General features: G+C 36.6%; 1 protein-coding gene across 5 annotated transcripts in view; it reads right to left on the reverse strand.

Moving 5' to 3' along the window:
- GAS2 (growth arrest specific 2) overlaps positions 1 to 23,323 on the reverse strand; it is a 178,443-nt gene that overhangs the window by 74,705 nt on the left and 80,415 nt on the right. For all 5 annotated transcript variants that reach the window (XM_039345568.1, XM_039345564.1, XM_039345565.1 and 2 more), the window contains exon 3: positions 17,948 to 18,069. In XM_039345568.1, coding sequence (XP_039201502.1) covers positions 17,948 to 18,069 — 122 coding nt within the window. The remainder of the gene's footprint in view (positions 1 to 17,947; positions 18,070 to 23,323) is intronic.

The raw sequence follows: 23,323 nt of genomic DNA on the forward strand, positions 1-23,323 counted from the left end.
TGTGAGCTTTTAGAAACATACATTCTTAAAATACAAGCAATCTCAGATACTATAAAAAGTGCATAACTTTACAAATTCTAGAATCCTTAAACAAGTTCCTGAAGATTACCAGTAATAATAAAAAGCTAAGACATTGGAACAATTCTTAATAAATGATGTCTTGCTAAAAGTTTTGTTTTGTAATATTAAATCTTTTATAAACTTAATTGAATAGTGATAGAGCAGGGGTCCCCAACCCCAGGTCCTTGGACCAGTACCAGGTCACAGCATGCCAGCAACCGGGCCACACAAACAAGCAAAGCCCCATCCGCAAGATGCAGACAGCACACAAAATCATGCACCCTCCGGTCCACAGGAAAACGCTCTCCACGGAACCAGTCCATGGTGCCCAAAAAGTTGGGGACCTCTGTGATAGAGGATAATAGGTGATAAACTGTATATATATATATTTTAAAAAATCTCACATTGTAAATTAGCTAAAAAGTGGGGTTTTAAAGTTGGTAGAAAACTATTTTAGTAACAGTCTACTAACTTTAAAAGATTCTTCAGATGTACTGTACATTGTAGAGAATTGCCATCAATTATTCCATTACCCCAATCTTGTAAACTACAACCATTCTTTCCAAAGAACCAGCCTTTGAATCTCACTTTTTAAAATTGCAGACAGTAAAACATGACTAATAATAAAAATTCTGTGCAGATTCTAAGCAGCAGTTGGGACCACATGGAATGTGTTGCAATATTCAACTTATCTCCTTTGGTTTCGCCTTATTTCTTAATGGATAGTCTCATGGTAAGGTAGTTGTCCAAAAATTACCTCCAGTCCCCACTCTCCTGCAAAATTAATTCCAAATGGTGCTTTACCTTTTAGGGGCCAACTGGAAACCCCGGGACAGCAATTTAGATAATATAAAAGTGCATGTATGTATGTGCCTATGTAGAGATAGACAGCTTAGATAGATTGCTTTTGCTGACATTTATGAAATTGCCAGATATTCAGAGGAGTTGATGCTGTCACTCAAAATGTTCACTGGGAATTTCAGTCTTGATTCATCTGAAATTTAATTTGACATTCTTCTAAAGCATTTCATTTTTCTTTCCCCTCTGTAATAAAGCTTAATTTTTTTTTCTGTAATTCTTCCAATCAGAGACCACAAAGAAGCTGCTGAGATCTGGGGAATATAAACCTGGATATATCTTGGGTTTTTTTTTTTTTCTTTAAAGGCTCCATGATTTAAAAAAACATGTTGGAATGTTAATAAAGGAAGCCAAATTTCCAAAACCAACCGTATTTTGAGTGAAATTCTAGAAAAACAGCTTTTTACTGTAGACCTCTTTGATAAGAAAGCTAAGATATTTAGAATTAGAATTCTTTATTGGCCAAGTGTGATTGGACACACAAGGAATTTGTCTCCGGACAAATACATAAACGCACTTGCTTCAGCCCTTTTGCCTTTGTATGATTTATTCAGATAAGTTCTTAGCTCTTTTTTTAGAATAGTAAAACTAATGTGATTGGAGTTAAACATTCAGGAAGTCACTATATAACATCCAGGATTTCTTCTCTGGGAAAGATGATGCCTCTGTGAAAAATGATACACTTAATATAAAAGGATAGGAAAACAAAGCATTCAGATATCAGCACAAAAAAATCTAGACTTGTTTTGTTTGTTATTGTTATTTTTCCAAATGTATCCTACCATTCCTTCAGGAGATAAAAGCAGTGTTAGTACACTTTTTCTCCATTTTATCTTCTCCAGAATCATGTGAGATAGGCCGAGCTAAGAGATTGGCCTCAAGTCACCCAGAAAGATTTGTGGTTGATGGACCACAATTTCTTCTCAATCCCTGATCAGGACTTTGTTACATCACACTGGGTAACTTATTTGTTTTATTACATAATACATTTTTAGAAGGCAAATATGCCCTCAACTTCTGGTGACAACATGGCCACAGTAACACAGTTTTTCCTGCAAAGTGGTTTGCCCCAGCCTTCCTTTTAGATGTTTTAACTCCCTAATCATGACAATGTAGCTCTAACATTATTCAGTGTTCTACCATCTAACCAAGCCTTATCTTACTGAATTTCGAATCCAAAGGCTAATCAGATCTCAAAAGAAATAAGTTGTAGGCAAAAAGTTTAGAATTAACCACTTTTTAATTAATTTAATTAATCCTCTTCTGTTTTAAATCTGGAATCCTGAACCCCAACCACCTAACCTAACAGATTACCATATATCCGGTGGTGGGATTCAGCCAGTTTGCATCACTTTGGCAGAACAAGTGGCTAATTTTTGGTTGCCCAAACCCAGAATGGACTTCTGGAAGCAACATCCACACAGAGAACCAATTGTTCACATATTTGAATCCCACCACTGCATATATCTAATGGATTAAAAGTGATAAAAGTCAAGCAACCAATCACTTTGGGCTCTACAGTAAAGAAGATGGTTGTCTACTGATACAACATATGGTTGTCTACATGTGGCTGGCTTTGAACATGATAAAATTGGTAATAATGTTTTGTTTTGTTTTTCATTTTCCCTGGCATAATGGCCAAAGGCACCAAAAAGTTTCTTTGTAGAATAAAGTGCAAATAAATTAACTCATTACATCAAATAAATTTGTGAAGCATTTCATTTCAGGCTTAAAATTCATTACAAAAATTTCAGGTCTTTAAAGGAGATCAATGTTTCTCAGAACTAACAAACATAATCTGGCTGCCTAAGAACTTTTTTTGCAGTATATTCCAAGTATAAAAACAAAATCTGGAGAATGAAGAATGCATCACCAAAATAATATAATAGAGAGATCTAACTTCTCATAATCTTCCATTTAAATTTTAAAATCTTACTGGCATCTCAGAACTGATGTAGTTACTTAGTTCTGTCTTGGTCCATTAACCACTTAATTTTAAGTATAATTTCTTAGGAATTTCTATGAAGCTAAACCTAGACATACATTTATGCCCAGAGCTGTGAACCATGAATAATCTAGGCTCCTTATGCTCACAGTCTCACATTACAACCCTCTAAGCAATTACGAAGTTATTGAGCCATTTTAAAGTACTTAAGAATAACATGACAGTGATATATTATCATGTCTCCAGTCAAACCAGAATGGCATCACCTTCTTTCTATAATTAAAACAATACATAGTATTTCCTTTTCTTTAATGCAGAATAGGTAATTTCACTCTAAAAATGATTCAACTATAGTAAGAAATCAAGTGAAAACAAAACAAAGCAAATTAGCATTTAGGGGAGGAACTTTATCCACATATCTGTAGAAAAATCAAATGAGTCTGGAGATACTTGCCAGTAGTGAGAAGTTTAATTTGTAGCTAAGGGTCATTTTACTCATCACCAAGGCAGACTAGACAGTTTTATTCACCCAATAGAATAATGGAACAATTGCTTTCCTATAGCTTAAATCAGGGGTGTCAAACTCGCAACGTCACGTGACCTGTTGCGACTTTTTTGTCATTGCCAACAATGGGTGGGTGCGGTTTCACTATGATGCATTCAGCCTGCGGGCCAGCAGTTTGACACCCCTGGCTTAAATGATATTATCTAGCATCAAAGAAAGAACAAGAGATGGATAGATTCAGTTGTAAAAGACAATGGGTAAATTGAGAAATGGATTGTCCTGAAGCTTGTTTCTTCTCATGCACATTTTAATATTAGATGGCTTGTTCAAAGGGATGACACTGAGTGAACTCTTTGGCATTTAAAATATTGAATCCTATACTGTACTGCAGTATTTTATATCTTTATTTCACATCTTCATTCCACATGGACAACTTGCTGCTGGATCATAGCTGAACCTTGTTTGTTCAGCCCATGAAGTCCTTGTAGAGAAGTGCAAAACATTTCATAGTGAAACTTCATAAAGCATCCTGTTCTGGATGCAACTGCTGATCTGAATACTAAATACATTGTTCTGAGTTCAAAGCATTCATACACACAAACACACACACACACACACACACACACACACACACCAAAGTAGCTTGCTTCATGCTCAAAATAGCACATCTGAATTCAAATGAAACAGTTTGCAAAACCATGGTTATATTTAACTTGTCTATAGGTGATCTGTTATCAGCTGCATCATGGGAACAATTTCCTGTTTTGCAACAAATCAACCATCTTAGTAGGGATTACTGGGGACATTTCCCCTGTTAATTTCTCCTCCACCCCTTATCAGCAACCCTGTTCATTTTAATCTATCTATCATCTCCTTCATAGCAACCACTGATTGCTGTTTCCTCCTATTATCATAATCTGGATTAGGTTTGCAGAGTGAGAAGGTAAACATTCCTGTCTGTGAGTCAATTCTGAGCAAGATTTCAGCAATAAGCAAGATCATCTGGGACACTACACATCCTCTTCACGACCTGTTTTCCTTGTTACCTTCTGGGAGGAGGCTTCATAGCATATATTCATAGCAGAACATCCAGATTCAGCCATAGTTTCATTCCATACAACATTAACCTTGTGAACTCTTAAGCTTCCTTCTTCCATTATATATTCAAGATGGACAGTATTTAATATTTATTTGTTATGTATATGTAGGGTTATGGGTCTATACATATGTTGTACATAGTATGTTTAGGTGTGTGTCATGTATGTTTCACTTTGAGAGGGGGCAACTAAATTTCATTTTTGATGTGTGCCACTGTGCCCACAGTAAAAAAATGACAATAAAGGTTATCTTATCTACCTTATCTCATAAATTTTGCTCTATTCTTTAATCCTCAATAAATGGAGATAAAACAATGGAAACTCTAAATTAAAAAAATCCTGTACTTCTAGATCAGTGGTGGCGAACCTATGGCACGCGTGCCAGAGGCAGCACTCGGAGCCCTCCCCCCATGGCACCCTCCTCACCAGCAGCCCCCCCAGAGGAGAGTAGAACCCGGGCATGGCCCGACAGAGCAGCACAACCAAGCACATGGCAGCAGGGACAAGACTCCACCCTCGCGCCCCATCATGTGTAGATGATGCTGGGCCGGAGGGCATGGCTGCCATGATGCTGCTAGGCTGCCTGGGTGACCTGCTATGACGGACCCTGGAGGTGGTGGGTGGTCCTGTGGATGAGTGGGGTAGGGGCATAGCAGGGGAAGGGTGGGAGATGGAGCAGGGGGAGGGGGAGGTGGGGCTGTTTTGGGGCACTAGGTCTCTAAAAGGTTCGCCATCCCTGTTCTAGATGATATTGATGGTGACTGCCTGTACAATGGTGAAGTTCATTTTGTTAGCAAAGTACTGCCTTCCAATAAAAGATTGATGTTCACATTTTATGGAGTGCTCATTAAAAGCTTCCCTAGCACCTTTTCACATTTATGGCTGACCAACTTACTCATACTGTAGAAGATACAGGAAGTCCTCAAGATGTGACTGTTCAAAGTTATAATAGACTTCCCTGAAGTTGATTATGACCCAGGTTCAAAATTCTGATGGTTGCCCCCATCCCTGCTCGAGGCCACACGATGCACTTCAAGTGCAATTGAGATACATGGGCATTTGCAGTATCCGACAATCATATGACTGAGGTTTACAATGGTTTTGCCAAAAATCATCATTTATTTCTGGAGGGTTTTTTGGCAAAACTGCACCCATAGCACATCACTGGTTTTGCTTAAAGGCCATTGGCATTTACTTAACCACTGCACTGCACTATCTATCCCTCATGTCCTGGAACAAACTAAAAAAATGTACAATGTTGTTAAAATGACACTGAAACATATATCACTTTGAATTAACATTTGATCTTTAAGCTACTTAATCAAATTGCATAATATGGCTTTTCTTTTCTTTTTTTTAAGCCTTTTTGGTTGGCTGGCTGCTGGTTCCTGCCTTTCTAGCAGAGGCAAAAGGCAATGTTCATTATTAGTCCTCCTTCACATTTCTCCTTCAAAAAGCAAACTGGTGAAGTAGTTGGGCTGAGAGAAAATGACTGGCTCAAATTGACTAAGTGAGCAATCATGGCTAAGAATGGGTTGGAAATTGGCTCTCCAGATTAATAACTCATTGTTAGCTTTATTGAAATGACAGCATTTCAAGAAATATTTATAATTTAAGAATCAAGCAAAACAATCTTATTAAATGCAAGTATTCTATTTCAGTTAGAGGATTTCCATTGCTCACTTATGTCCCTCTGTTTCTGTGCACGTGCTCTTGTGCTTAATTACTTCAAAGTATCAGTGTTCCTTCCTATCTGCTACTCCAGTTCCTTTATATAATTCTGCATATATAATTTCATCTAGTTTCTTTCTATAAAGAAACCTGAATTTTTCCCCAAGGATTGAAATCATTCCAAGTAACAGTTAGATTTCCATATGTTCTCCAAAGAAGTATATTCATAAATTGACAATGATCCCTCCAGAAATATTCCACAGACAAAAGTGTAGAAACACATACACAATTCTGCACACTACTTAGCTTCTCTTATTTGAATTGAATTCTATTATATTGAATTTCAGTGAAATCACTTTAGATTTTTTTCCTTAACAAAAATGTACCACACTGACATATGTATCTGTGTATATGTTAACTGTCTATAAATTGCCATCTCATTTGCAAATCTTCCATCTGGGCAAATCATGTATACATGTATATATTACTTCCCTAAGCATATATTTATAGAGAAGAATAGAAGAAACCTCAGCTACGCAAGAATAAATCTCATAAAGAGGATATTGCAGGATCCAACCTGGGTCAGTCACTGAGACCAGAGGTTTGGTCTTCCGAGCTTTTGGATTCATGTTGGAGCCCAACCTCAGGGAACTTCTCTCTATGGTAGAAGAGATCTATTTAACCAACTGGCTAAATAGTAGTAATTTGAATGTCTGTCCATTCCATCTAATCATGCAGGCTTCATTATCAACATCAGTTCTTCTCTCTTGTCACCATCACTTCCAATAATTATATAGTATTTGTTTACCCTGAAAGGCTTCCATTAGTTCTGTAATGTAATAAAAGCATTTTTCCAATATGGCTGCTGGGGAACTTTCAACCATTGCAGAACATTCATTGTAAGCTGCATTACCTATTTGACTCCAAAACGACCCCTGGCAACTTCAGATTTGCATGTAGAACTGCAACAGTAAGTTCTGCAACAGTTTCAGAATTTCTCCAAATTTCAATTTCCCATTATTTTGAGGAAGGAAGCACATGAAAATTATACTGTGAGGTTAAATTGGATTAAGTCAACTTAATCTCACAGTATAATTTTCATGTGCTTCCTCCCTCAAAATACAACTTCTATATACTCTCAGAAGGAAAGAAGGAAGCTTACTCAGTGCCTAAGAAAGTAGAGGTACTCGGGACCATAATATGTGAATATTAAGTAAGTGACTTCTATTCTCATGGACTACAAAAACAATAGCTGAAGATCCATTTATAGGTACTCCTCGATTTACAACCACAACTGAATCCAGACTTTATGCTGTTAAGTGAGAAATTTGTCAAGTGAGTTTTGCCTCATTTTACGACATTTGCTGCATTTTGCTACATTTGTTAAGAGAATCACTGCAGTTGTTGAATTAAATCAAGTGAATCTGGATTCCCCATCAACTTTGCTTGTCAAAAGGTGATGAAAGATGATCCCATGGCCCCAGGACACTGCAACCGTCATAAATATGAACCAGTTGTTGAGTAGCCAAATGTAAATCACATGACTATGGGGATGCTGCAATAGTCATAAGAGTGAAAATGGTCATATGCCACTTTTTTTAGTGCCGTTGTAACATCAGTCACTAAACAAACAGTTGTAAGTCAAAGACTTCCTATACTTGAAAGGAAGAAAATGCTTAGGATTTAAACGTTGGAACTGATACATATCCAGAACACAAATAGTGAGAATCAGGCTGGAAAACATTCTGCCCGGTCCATCAGAGTTCATTGACTAAAAATAATCCATGTGTAGACATTTCCTCCACCATATCCCAACCACAAGGAGTCAAAGTTTTGGTGAATTGGAGTTAATTGGCAACAAAGTGGTTGTGGTAACCACACATGGTATTTACCTGTCTCATTTTTTCCATAAGAAAAATGTAGCAATCATAAAGAAGACGGCTGGCTGACAGCCCAGCAAAACAATAAGGAAACAGAAGTAGAGATACTTCCCCCCTGGGTAGGCCCAAACTTGAGCTTGAATCTATGGTTGGTGAGTTTTATTCTTTGTGTTTCTCCACCAGCACTCTGAGATTTGCTGCTCTCATTTTATCTCATAGAGTTTCTTGAAATAAAATGAACCAACCTGGATCAAAGAACAGAGAGAAGATGCTTAACCATAATCATACTCAGAGCTCAGATCATCTCTGGTGCTAAAAACTAACTAGATATTGCCTAACAAGATGCTGAGAAATTAAAATGGCCTCAGAATATATGAGAGGCCTGAAGCAAACAGAGATATCCTGATAGCAGTCATTCTTATCTGAACTAGCAAATGATTTGGCCATAAAAAAGATCTAAATGTTATGCTCCCTGTTTACAGATCATCATGCAATAACTCTGAGGGAAAAATTCAGATTTAATATATGATGGACCAGAGATTACCTAGAACAAATCATGGTGATTATGAAATCTCAAACTCTCTCAGTCTCAGCCTTAGGAGACTTATGTTTGAGATTGAAAACATCTAACACTATAAGGGATGGGTTTGGAAAAAGTAGAATTTTTTTCTCATACTATATGAAACCAAGGGAAAGGACAGGGACTTGGCTTTGTCTACGTATATGATGTGGCTTGCCCACCTTCACTATTTAGATAAATTTTTTAAAAAAATCTTTTATTTGCGTATTCTAAATTATGTTCTGATTTTTCAGCGTCTCTGGAACATGAATGTAACTTAATAGGCCAGATAAAAATACAAACAGCTTTACAGTCTTATGAAAGAATCCTGTCCAGATAGATTAACACCTGTTAACATTGTGTTACACCCTCCCAATTCAAATCACACATTAGAAATACCTTTGCTCCAAATTCAAAAAAGGAAGTTTTTGAGAAACTGGAATGCAACATAGTACTAATATTTGAGTTGATATTATTGGTAGCAGGAGGAAAGTATGATGCAATTTTAGACACTCACTCCACAATTCACTTTTCTTGCATGCATATGTGCATACATATGTATATACAGATAGTATTTATGAATTGGAAGGATTAGTTAATCCCATAGTTTTAAATTTCATTTTCTGCTGATCTTGGATCAGAATAAAATATGTTTAAGCTTGATCTGAAAATGCTACTTTATGAACAGCAACTTTTATGTCATGCTATCTCAAATTGTGAGTGGGAAGCTACCTGTCTGGAAGTACTCCAATACAGTACCAAACTCTCTCTCCAAGGACCCTTTCAGCTCTATTCTGATTGATTGATTGATTGATTGATTGATTGACTGACTGACTGGTTGAAAAAGAAAATAAAAGATGTATATACCTATCATCTATATATCTGGGGTAGCTTTCATGAGCTGCTCTTTTCTTAACTGGAAATTGGTACAAGTGATATTAAGAACCACTACCATTATTGGTTCCTGTGCATTGGTACATTGTCCAACCATCTGCCTTCTATTGCGTTTATTGGCTTACTGCCCTTTACTAGGTTTGTGTTAATAAATTAAATTTATGCTATTCTACTTGGCCTGCTATTAACACTCAGATTCTTAAAAAAAAAAAATCTCATGAAAGTGTTTTTTGTTAGACTGGACGTGATATCTGATGCCAATTTTTATACCTGTCCAGATATAAATGGCATGATCTTTTCCCAAACTGAGCTAAAATGCTTGTGTAAAAGACTATATCAATGCTTGCATGTTAGAATTATACACAGACACCCATTTTGAGAACTAGAGACAGAGTCATTTCATCTTCTGCTTTACAGTATATCCTTTCATTTCAGAGCCTAGAATTTTTTTTCTTAGAAGTAATATCAGAAAGGTAATCCATCTTTGGGTACAGTTGGAATAATGCCGTGAATATTATCCTGATAACTACTAATGCACATGTTATTTGAGTTTAACTCTTCAAAACACATGTGTGCACGGACAAAGATTATTTAGAGATTTCAAAGTAATAAGGACTCTATGCATACCACACATGCCTTGGTGCTTTAAATCTATTTGTACAGCTGCAAAATTCTCAGATTAACTATCTGTCAGGAGAAGTAAAATATGGTCTGGAAAGTAAGGAGATGAAATCCAAGACACTGGGAGAAAAATTACAAAATGAACTTCTGCAGTATGAATTATTTCTGAGAGAGAGAGAGAGAGAGAGAGAGAGAGAGAGAGAGAGAGAGAGAGAGAGAGACACTCTCACACTTTCTAGAATAATAATCTGTAGTTGGAAGACCAGTATATCATTAGCCATAACCTGGATAGTTCCAGCCATTTAGTAATAGGCAGCATTTATTGACATAATTGTCACTGAATCTCCTTTTCTCTTAAATCTGCTGGAATATAAATTTGCTCATAATGCAAAAACCACACAATGTCCCAGAGGCAAGTCTGCAGGCAGGAAAAACACAACTGCAATCTTTAAGACTAATCATTCTGTTCCCATGGAATCAGATTTTAATGATTGTGTATTCTTGAAGCAAATTAAGATTATACATTTACATTCCATGTTTTTTATCATTCTGATTGTGTCAGCACATATCAGCTATGTGTCATTCTTTTATTGCATTTCAACAAAAAAAAGGTTTATCTTGTTGATTGTTTGCATATTTTTAAAGGACTGGAGACTTAAAGTGTGGCAGTCCATTTCCAGTGTCTGGACTAACCTCTGAAACATGTATAAGTATTCAGGTATATACCCTCACACATATACAGTACAAATCCTGAAATTCTATGCAGGGGTCCCCAACCCCCAGTCCATGGACCAGTACCGGGCCATGGCATGCCAGCAACTGGGCCACACAAAAAAGCAAAGCCCCATCCACGAGAAGCAGGCAGCACAAAACCATATACTCTCCGGTCCGTGAAAAACCTCTCTCCACGGAACTGGTCCCTGGTGCCCAAAAGGTTGGGGACCTCTATTCTAGTGCATATGACGACCCATTAATATCTACCAATATTTAAAACCAATATAAGAATTAAAGTAATTGATAAGAAAAAAGAAAAAAGAAAGTAAGACAACAACCAAGACAAAAAAATACAAAAAGGAAAACTGTATAGCAGTTTTACTAAGTAAATTCGGGCGGGAACTATAGATAATATAAATAATTCATCACACAAAATGTATCTCTTCTACGAAGCAAATCCATCCTGAAAAGGAAGATATCCTCCTAGATTCCCAAAATAGGAGCTTACAGTTTTAAGTTAGCCTCTCAGAAAGTCTTATCAGCAACCAATAACAAAGAGTTGTTAAAATGCTTCAATTGACTTTGCCTCAGAACACCAGATAGCTTGCTTGCTGCAAGCTGTAGAGCGGGGATCTTCAAACTTGGGCCCTTTTATGACTTGTGGACTTCAACTCCCAGAATTCCTCAGCCAGGCATGCTGGCTGAGGAATTCTGGGGGTTGAAGTCCACAAGTCATAAAAGGGCCCAAATTTGAAGACCCCTGCTGAAGAGCAATACACAGTTGATATTTTTTCAATGGCAGCCCTGTCCTATAATTTCAGAAACAGGCTTACAGGATCAGAAATAATAAACAATTGTATAAGGAGTCAATAACCATAGGATAATTAGGATGATGTGCCATCAAATTGTTGTCAATTCTTAGCAACCACATGATAATTTTTCTCCATGATCTGTCCCTAACCTAGTCCTTCAGCACATCCAATGGTGTACTCACTGCTACTGTAAACAAACCTATCCACCTCATTGCTGGTTAGTCTCTTCTCTTTTCTGCCACTTTCTCAGCATTGTGGCCTTCTCTATGGCCTTTGCATAATATATCTGAAGTAGGATAATTTGAGCCTGGTCATATCGCACTTGTGTCAGAAGCAAGCACTGAGGTGCTTCTGGGTTGAAAGGATTAGCCGGTGACATCACCAATGCCTGGGGGATGCCCAGTTGGGGGCTCCTTTCATGTTGCCAGCTGGAGCAAAGGACAGGAACTCACCTTGTCCTGTGGTAGCACATAGGTCTAGAATGCAGGCTTGCTAATTTCCAACCAAGCATCCTAACCACATAAGCCACTCTGTTCTTATTTGAGCCTGGTCATTTGTGCCTTGAGTGAGAACTCTTAGCCCAAAGTTCAGGATCCATTCAATGATCCATTTCTTTGTTTTCTTGACTGAAAACAGTATTCTCAGGAGTCTTATCCAACATGAAAGTTCAGAAGCATCCATCTTCTTCCCATTTTGTTTTTTCAGTGTTGAACTTTTGTTTCCATAGAGAGTCACGGGGAACACATTGCACAATTCTAATTGTTAATAATCATAACATCTAGTCTGACCCATAAGATTTAATCTGATATTTGGTCACTCTGCCCAATATTCTCCAGATATACCGTATATTCAATTGCTGAGCTGTAGCCTTTTTTCCTAAGAGATTTCCTCTATTTAGACTTTGTTTTAAATCCCTGATCAGTGCACCATGGAGTATTATATGCTCCTCAGTGCTACAATTTATTACAGAAGAAAGAATATGGGACAACATTATCTGAGCAAATTGGATTTTCTTTCCAATGTTGAATTTAAAATACCTTTGAAATTTCACCTTGACACTGATGTGATTGTATTATATCTAAGGAAACCATAGACACGCAGAAGGCAGGAACAACATTGTATGGTTTATGCAATTCTAACTTTTGAAAATTGGAAACCATTAAGCCAATGGAAGTCCAACTCTAGATCCTTCTTCCCAAGTTGTATGAAATTGTATTATACACCCAAACTGGTAAATATAGATAGTCCTTGCTTAGCGACTATTTGAAGCTACAATGGACCTCCCTAGAGCTAATTATGACCAATTTTCAAAGTTCCAAAGGTCATTCCTCCCACCGTGATTTTTGATGTTTTTTTTACTGATATCAGGTTTTTATTTTCAGATATTTGCTTAACAATTGTAGCATTTGGTTAATGACCCTGGTGTTTGCTTAATGACCACCTCAAGAAAGGTTGCAAAAACAGGTGCAGTCATGTGATGACTTAATTAATGACTGCCACAACCTATAACCATAACTCTGGGCTCAATTATGGTTGTAAATCATACATCAAACACAGAATTCTATATGGAAGTTCAAATATGCAAATTAAGTATGTGAACAGCATAGAATTTCACCAAGTGGCCTGAGATACAGTAATATATTGAGAGTGTGTCATAATGAAAATTGAGGACATATGTTTCCTGATCAAGAAACAAGCTGAGAAGGGAGTGGGTGGGGGAGGGCACCATAATGCTTGGAATAAAAACAAAATCTGGAAATAATTTAAACAAAAAACATGAGTATGAATAGAGATACATTGTCTTTGCTATTGGCAAAGTATCTTATCCCGCCCTGCTAGAGAAAGAGATTCAGGCTCTTTTCCCAGCAAAAATGCATGTACACTACATGACTTGCACAAATTACATGCACCAAATGTGAACTCTATGCTATCCCAGATTCTTTACAATAGGATTCTTTATAGTCTTGGACTTTCCATATCCAGGCTTTTTGGAAACTATTCTCATGGGTTTACATCATGGAAAGAGCCATGCTCAAATTGATTCTGACAAGACCAGAATAGTTTGTTGCATTCCATTACTTTGAGATGAAAATAATGATGTGCCCTCATGGCCTCTGAAAGCTTGTCAGTAACAGAGGAAAGTTGCAAAGGAAGTCTATATTTTCCCTCCCCTTTGTCAGAAGAGATAGAACCTAGCAGGACCACACAAAGCGCCATATGGTGTTCATCTTACTGACACTGAAGGGTCCTTGTTGCATTAGTCACTCCCAATGAGTCATTGTGTGAAGATGAAATATGAGTGTCAACAAAGCCCACTGTAGTTTTCAGAGATAATATTTTGTTCTAAATGAGAAAATGACCACAACCTCTGGTCTATCTAGCTCACGATTTTGATCCCTGCAAATCTAATCTTTGGTTTTGCTGACACTTTTTTTTATCCTGTCAGGGTACTGCACAGTGGGCAGAAAATCAACTTACATAATGATGAGGGAAGAAACATCTACCTGTTACATTTTTTCCTGTTTTGTTTCTGGAAAACTGAAAAGGAAAAAATAGCATCAAACCTACATTTTGCTATTAGAATTGATACTATTTATTTTTAGATGAACATAAGACAGCACACATTTTTCATTATGTTGCCTTAAAAGATGTTGGAATGTAACCAGTATTAAATCTGAAATATAATTAACATAGACTGTCTCAAATTTATATTTATTTGCTTTGAGTTGAGAAACTGTCATTATATAAACATGTTTTTGGATAATAGTTATTTTTTTCCCCTAAACACCTACCTGTCAAAGGCTTTCTGCCAGCCTTTTTATAAAATATGAGCCAACCCAAGTATCACTTTAGCAATAGCAATAGTACTTAGACTTATATACCGCTTCATAGTGCTTAACAGCACTAAGCAGTTTACAGGGGCAGGATATTGGCCCTAACAACCTGGTTCTTCATTTTACCGACCTTGGAAGGATGGAAGGCTAAGTCAACCTTGAGCCAGTCAGCGTTGAACTCCTGGCAGTGGGCAGAGTTAACCTGCAATTCTAACCAGTGTGCCACCATATTTCACTTCAGTCACATAGATAGGCGTTACACCCCCCCCCCAAAAAAAAAATTGGATTTGGATTGTGATTATCCACCATTGTGGTCCTGTCTGAAGTAATATACTCATACTAATAATGCTGCCTAAAGAGATGTGTGACTGAGGCATAAGGTCTTGCCACATGAACTATCCAAACAACATCCTAAAATAATTTTCTCTACTTGATGCCCTCAAAATATTTCAAGGCTATTAATTCATCACTATTCTTGACCATCAAGCTATAAGATGTTTGAACTACACCACTGAAGTAATACTTGAATTAATCCTGGATGAAAAACCTGCTTAAACTGTAGGCAATTTCACTCCATCCCTACCAATATTCACATGTACATGTGGATTGCAGTGTGATTTTTAGCAGATACAGTAAACTAAAGAATGACCAGGTTTGTAACAGAAGTTGCATCAAGGATAACTGCATAAAACAAGATAGAACTCTGTTCTTCACATTTTTCTTGACTTCACTTAATAATAATAATAATAATAAAGTTGGAAGGAACCTTGGAGGTCATCGAGTCCAACCCCCTGCTCGGCAGGAAACCCTATACCATTTCAGAAAGATGGCTGTCTAGTCTCTTCTTAAAAACTTCCAATGTTGGAGCATTCACTGCTTCTGGAGGCAGGTTGTTCCATTAGTTAATTGTTCTAACTGTCAGGAAGTTTCTCCTTAGTTCTAAGTTGCTTCTCTCCTTGATTAGTTTCCACCGGCTGCTTCTTGTCCTGCCCTCAGGTACTTTGGAGAATAGCTTCACTCCCTCTTCTTTGTGTGTATTCAGGTGTATAATGTGTACTCAGTTGACTCATTTTTCTGCATTCACATAGCACCCTAAACTATTATGGTTTGGATTTCACACAACAGGCTAAGCAAAAATGTGCTTGATTAATGTGAGATGACTTATATAAAATGTGTTTCATATTTCTTGTTTCCATATAATTAAACAGTCGATATGAGTCACTTGCTCAATCTCTACAATATTATCTGAAAAGAAGGAATCCCTTTGAGATTCATCTTGCAGTAAATTCTTAAGCTCTATTTCAAGAAGCATGATTTGGCACCAGAAAGAAACCAGAAAGCTCCCATTATATGGAAGAATGCATTAAGACATAAAAATAATGTTTTAATTTATTTGGGGAAATGAAACAAAGACAATAATCATCAATGAATTCTGATGGAGACATGCACTCTGTTGAGATATGAAAAAAGTGACTGATAAGCTTTCAGTTCATGGATTTACTTTATTGGTAAAATCTTCATCTCTTTTTCTCTTTCCTTCTTTCTAACCTCTTCTCTGCTGTCTGCCTCCCACTCACTCAGCTGCAGTTTGGCTGTTGTCCCCAGCACAGATCCTCTGGCAGCTGTTTCCTTTTAAAAAACATTCAGCCTGCACCTACCTTCAGAGTGCTTTATCACTTTTAATAGCAGCTGAAGTGTCTTAAAGTTTCCAGCTGCCAGCCACATCTTCAAGATAGCAGCTGGACATGAGCTCCATTGTGACTCTGTCGTAGCACATACAATATTATTCTGAATGCAGTGAAACTCATGCTTTGGAAGAGCATTACAGAATCCTTTAGTATGTTAAATTCCATGTAGCAGCATTCTCATATAAATGCTCTTTTGTACTAAGACTTGCATTTTCCAATTGCGGGGTTTTTATAGCTTGAAGTTTCTACCCAAGAAATAGCACTTATGAAAAGGGAAACATGCCTTGGCAAATGTTGGCAATGGTACAGTAAAAAGCTGTTATGCTGCCACTTCTTTTCATTCTTAAGCTATGCAATGTGAAATAATATGCTTACACTCATGCTCTCACTCAGATTTGCACAGCATTAGGGTGAGGTTTTCTGCTCTCATTTGCATGACATTCACACTACCTTAGGAAAGAAACTAGCTTCTGGAAAGAGGAAAAAACTTCAAGAAAGAAGGGAACTGCAGATTTATCAGTTATTCTATATTTTCATATTTTGGCATAAACCAAAAAAAACCCCATATCATTAGACCAATTTGATCTAGTGGTTATTAATCAATTTGATCTAGTGCACCAGCCTAGAAACCAGGAGACTATGAGTTCTAGTTCAGAGGTGTCAAACTCGCAATGTCACATGATGTGTCACAACATATCGCAACTTTTTTTCCATTGCTGGCAAGGGGGTGGGTGTGGTTTCGCCATGATGCACCCAGCCTGTGGGCCGGCCATTTGACACCCCTGTTCTACTTTCACTTTAGGCATGAAAGCCAGCTGGGTGACTTTCTGGGTCAATCACTCTCTTTCAACCCAACCCACCTTATGTAGTTGCTGTTATGAAGAGCGAGGAGTATTAGGGTCCATTTGTGCCTTGAGTTATTTATAAAAGCAATAAAGGCAGGAAATAAATAAAATAAAACCCATCAATTCATTTTTTTAAAAAAAATTAAATGCTACTATAAATAGTAAAGCAGCAAGAAATTATCTCCATTTTAATTTATGAGACAGAGCTAACCATTCCAGGGAAAAGCAAGTGTGAATATTTGCAACAGCCACCATAGTTTGGTGTGACACCATCCCCTGTTCACTGGACTTTCTCCTCCCCTTTTATCTAGCTGATGCTTCTTACACATCAAGTCATAAAGTATTGTTTAGTATCATACATAAAATACTGATGGAGCTCAGATTAGGAGCAAAATACAGCTTTGCCTGGGGAAGATCCTATGTTTAATGTTTGTAATTTCTACTTTTAAAAGACCTCAGGCCACAGAACTGGAAAGGCTTCTCCAGATATTCTTACAAAATTATTACCATTGCTCAGAGAAGGCCATACTAGGTCAGAGTACATTCAGAAAGAGAGCTAAACATCACTGCATCTTTTCTACACCCCACCCAAAATTGTAATTAAATTGTATAGATTGCTTCAGCTTCTTTGCTTTATTACTTCTAGTATGCAGTTCCACAAGGGGAAGATTAATGCAGGAATAGGTAGTCATATAATCTCTAAAATGCTCATTTATTTGGTTTTATGTTTACCCTGATTTTGCACCAATAAATGGCATTGAAGACAGCCATTAATTAAACACTGAGTCATGATTTCCCATTAGATTATATATAACCAGACTAAGGCAGCCTTCACCAGCATTAGTGATTTTGCATATAGCAAAAAAAAGGCAGCTGAAATAAATCACTGAAATTTGATTGAAATCATAAAAAATAACCAAAGCTCCTTACATACATGTACTTTCCTAAATTAAGGTAAGTTTACCTTTCCAAATTTGACTTCAATGCAATTTTCTTTAAATTTCTCCTGTAAAGTCTCTGCTAGCTGACAGAGCAAAGCACCATTATCCAATTTCTCCATGAAGGATTCAGCTGTTATTTCTTTTCCTGAAAAAGACACAAAAGGAATACCAATCAGCACCAGCGTTGTGGATTATTCATTGTGTGAAAAAACATGATTGCACTGTGGATTTTGTTTGTATCAAATTGTGATTGCTCCCTGCTGAAGAAATAGATCCCATATTATAACTCACATACACATTTGTCCTTTAAAAAAAAAGATGGCAGAGACTTTATTGGAAGAAAGCTATGGTCAATGAAGTCAAAACATATTTAATTTCATGGCTGCCAATCTGTATTTCCCCCACAGCAGTTTATGGTAACACTGAAGAGAGTTGTTCTAAAGTTTAAAAAACATGTAGCCAATGTAGTAGCGTCACATACTGAGACACCTCTTATAAATGCAGATGATTGCAATGCCAAATTGGCTGAAAAGATATGTTTCCATAATCTAAATTTAGCAGTTTTCCTTTAGGATTTGAGGAGGATGACATTACATTACAGCACCAGTCAAAAGACTTATGATTAAACTTGATGAGAAGATATTGGAAGCAACAACCAATGGATTGGATATCATTTACCTTAATGAGCTAGGGGATGAGGATGGTGGAAGTATTCAATATTTTCTGGAGCAGAAAAAGAATATTTTGCTTATTCGGGTTTAATAAATGTTATAGCTCTATTTAATCTTCACAGTTATAGTTTCTTCCCCACTGGAATGAGGTTGCCTCTGAGATCTGGCTGGCTTCCATTCTGATAGCATTCCAAAGGGCCTTGAAGACTTGCTGTTTTCCTAGACCTGGGCATGGGTGCATGAAGCCCCTTGCTGGATATTGGTTGTATCTGTTCTTTGTGTTGTTGGCAGTATTCAACACCTTTTCTGTTTTAGTTTTATTCTTTCTTTACTTTTCTAATTTATCTTCTATTTTTGTTTTGTTTGTATACATTGCGAGCTACCCAAAAAACATCCTGGAGTCAGGTAGCACCGAACTGAATTTTTATTGATTGATTTATTATTGGTAAACTCCACCTAATAATGCTAACAACACCACTGTTAAAATTACTATCAGTAATTGCAAAAGGTTGGAAGGATGCATAGAGAAGAGGTGCAAGACAGTAAATATGACAATTTTGGGGAAAAAACATATTTAACTTTTTATAAACAGCAATGGATGAATACATAACCAGTTTAAATAAATAAAGATAATAATGCATTTATAAGCATTTATAAACAAACACAACAGCTGGCCAGCTGAAAGAGGATAATTGGCGCAAAGAAACCCAGAAATTCTTTGTCTCTACTAAAACCAAAGAGACAACTACCTCCACAGCCTTTCAATTAGCTCAACAAAATGCCCTGGAGAACAAGTTCTGAGTAATTTGTGTATCCCAGAATGGCACTGCCCTTGAGCCTTTTATGGTAAAAAAGATAAATATCCATCAGTGGTAACTGGTATGTTATGCTTCTATCCTTCACTCTTGTCTCCAATGACAGACTACCTGAAAACAAATCATTGCAAACAGTCACATAAGATTGCCTTAACCATTTATTGCATCTTGATCATTTTTGATCTTCCAAGAATATTTTTTTTATACCTAGTTTGCATCAAAATAGGGATGCAGAAAAGCACTGCTCCTTCTATTACAGAATCTATTCTGCACCAGACTGCCAGAAATGCTTTTGTAAAATAACTGGAATAATTAGAAGGTAGTTATTTTGTTTTTGTTTTTCATGGCCCTCTGTGGGCAGAGGTGGGAGAAGACACAGAATTATTATGAGGATACTTTATATGATTTTCACAAATGCATTTATACCCTGCAGCCCAAACAGCAATCCTAAACATCATTTGCCTGCAGAAAAATACATGAAGTGTTCCCACTCTCATTTACTACAGTTGAAACTCTCAATGCAGTTTAGGATGCTGTCTAAAAAGCCTGAATCAGAATTCTCCAGCATTCAATATAAATCTTCACAATTAACTTCTTTCAGCACACTTCCACCTCCATTTTAAGATAACCATGACTAAAACTCTGCCTAATCTTAACTATATCTATTGCAGTTTCTTAACTTGTAATTTAAATAAGCATGTTTCCAGAAAACATAATGATTAATTACAATTTGATCTGGTGGACACATTAGATTGCTGTATAGTGTGAGTGCTGGTATGTATCTGATTGTATGCAGTATATATTATATATAATATTCCTTCCAGTCACTGTTGACTGCTGGCAGCTGCCTGGATTAGTTCCTGCTGTTTTCTTGGCAAGATTTTCAGAAGTGATATGCCATTGCCTTCTTCCTAGCGATGGGAAAGAATGATTAATCCAAAGTCAGCAGCTGCCTTCATATCTAGGGTGAGTCTAGAACTCACAGACCCTCAGTTTTTAGCCTGGTGCCTTAACCACTACATCAGATTGGCTTTCATGATGGATATACAGGGTTTGGTTTTCTTGTTTATAAACAACGGGTTGTTGTATATTATTGTTTTACTACTCTAATCCAGTCTTTATTAAGTCAGGATGACCCAGCAACTGTATTTAACCTAAAATGGGGGGGGGAGGCTTAAAGCTCCTAATCCTAGCTATCCTTAAAAAAAGTCTGTGGAGATTCTCAGTCATAGTTGCCTCAAAAGTGCTTTTTCAAAAGGCAACTGACTGTTTTTTTTCCTCGAAGAAGGAAAAAAAAAAAATTCATCCATAAAGTACGAAAGTACAGCTGACTCTTACATTCAGGGCTAAATTCCAACATCAGGATTTCTTAACAAAACAACCCCATCAATGCAAACTCAAGAAAGACTAATAAAAAAGCTCCCTCAAATCCCCAAACAAAAATATCTTTTTTTCAGTGAAGGTTTCAAGTTCAGTCATAGTAAGGAATCATGGCTTTCTGTATTTCTTTAATGTCTCAGCTGGCAAATTGTTACTTAATTTTGTGCTCTTTAAAATTATAGCTTGCCCAAAGCCTAAGACCAAAACCTAAAGTGTTATTATCATATGGTGGAAATTACAGACTTTATTTGCTTGCCACTTATAAGTTTATACAACAAACCAAAACCTAATTTAGCAAGCTTGACATTTAATTTATTTATCAATTTACTTGTGTAATACTGAAGTCTGAGCATTATGCAAAAAATATGAAATGTAAAAAAAACCATTTTCAGTATCAAATGAAGTACATTAAAATTGAAGCCATAATTAAAATCTTGGTCTTTTTAAGATATAAAAAGTTTGTTACTTTTGCAGCAATACATGGAAACACATTCTAGCTTTTCTTTAATTACACAGAAATATGATGGCATTATAGTTATCACATTAATTTCTAATAGTTAATTCTAATGATTGATGTATACTGTAAGTTTTCTTAGTAAATAAATTCTGCCTGTTATACAATAGTTGCTCCACTTTTCCCCCTTCCAACATAATAGAAAATTTTAATTGGACCAAGATCTGGTCACAAATTTATTAATACATTTACAATAGTTGAGGGTAGAATACTATAAGTGAAGTTTCATTTAGCACAAATGTGGTTTATACTTTGAAGCATGAGTAAAATGGTCATATGATATCTAATCATATCCTGTTTCATGATTTATGGTTCTGTCCTACTTCATTGGTTTATTTTATATACCTAGTCAAAGTAAAAAAAAAAAAAAGTTAATCAGATGCTGAATGAAATGCTGTTAACCACCACAAACCTGAAAATTAAAATTAATGAATTTTGCTTTCAACAAAAATAAGTTAGCTACATCAGCCTTCGGTATAGAGACTCTTGAGCTCAACAAGGAACATTTCTTTATCTACAACAATCACCCTGAAATCTAAGAGACTTCAACCCTATCAAAGGTCTAGTGAAATATTTTGAAATTATATCGTTCTCTTTTATGGAATTGCAATCCTGGCCTCCAATATCAGCACTCCATAGCCATATACCTATGTCCTATCAACAGGACATATGAAAATGAGCGACAAAGTATTTATAATGGCATGCTGATCAGCATTCCATGCACTAAGGCATGGATACTGATACGCATTGTGACGTATCATGAAGTTTTTTGCCTTTGCAGAGCCGGGATAGGCGTGGCCTGCATGTGATGCATCTGGCCGCTAGTTTGACACCCCTGCACTAAGGACTCTATATGATAATGATGAATTACTGAAAACACCCAGCATTTAGCAGTGTCATTTCCATTTCTCATTTAATTGTCAGATGCAAAGGAAAGTGACATAGCAAGATCATGAGCAGAAAGAGATCTTTCCATGGGGTTATTTGAGAGCTGATGTACATAGAACATGGCTGTCTGCTGGCTGATTGGCATTACTTGCTAGTACAAAGAAGAACAAACAGGATTAGGTGTGTTGATTAGTCAACACACATCCCACACATACAAGTTCTGTCAACTCAAGGGACTGTGTTGCATGTAAGGACCCTGTTTCAAAACTGGGAGAAGTCGTGTAGAAAGTGGATGGGGCAACTTTAATTATTTACTTTATTATTACATTGTATGATTTTATAGGGGGTTGATACTAGCTATAAAAATAATTGACATTTTTTATCAAAAATGTTTTGACACTGCTGATCCTGGCTGATCCCACAAAGGCCAAGCAGAATCCAACATAGTTAATATTGGTTAGGAGAAACCAGAAAATCCCAAGGCAGTGGGCCAAAATGGAAGTCAATGAAATACCTCAGAAGAAGGCAGTGACAAATCTTTTGCCTTACTGCCAAGAAATGACTATATAGCCACCAGGAATCAGTCCTGACTCCCAGAGAAAATCTTTATTTATTTTATATTTGTTTATTTTATTCAAAAATGCTTTTTATATTTCTTCAGCAGAGCAAAATAAACCATACAAATAAAGGAAAACACCAGATTAAGTGGGACCAACGTTTTCAACTATATTTTTCAGGGTGTGCATGAGTTAACTGATGAAACAGATCCCTTTTTCCCATTCAAAATTCCTCCCAAAGGGAAAAAGAGTGTCTCATTTGGGGGGGGGAGTGAGAATTAAGTTTGTAATGACATGCATTCAACTTCCTAATCTCACTAGTCCTAAAATGGATTTGAAAATTTTGGCTCTGAATATTTTGGAAAGACCTGGGCATGGAAAAATTAAAAAAAAAAGTATTTGTATTTTTTGGGCTTTTTCTGTAATTTCTTAATAATATGATTTCAAATTAGAGAAGGCTACTAGATTAATAATTTCACAATAGCTAGAGCTCCACAGAATTTTTTTAAAAGTCTGCTTGCAAAAACGTGGTTTTACCTTCCTGAATTTAACTACTAGGTGGTAGTGAGTGATT

The sequence above is a fragment of the Crotalus tigris genome, unplaced genomic scaffold, assembly GCF_016545835.1.
Source record: "Crotalus tigris isolate CLP2741 ecotype Arizona unplaced genomic scaffold, ASM1654583v1 scf7180000017961.1242950, whole genome shotgun sequence".
Classification (NCBI taxonomy): Eukaryota; Metazoa; Chordata; class Lepidosauria; order Squamata; family Viperidae; genus Crotalus; species Crotalus tigris.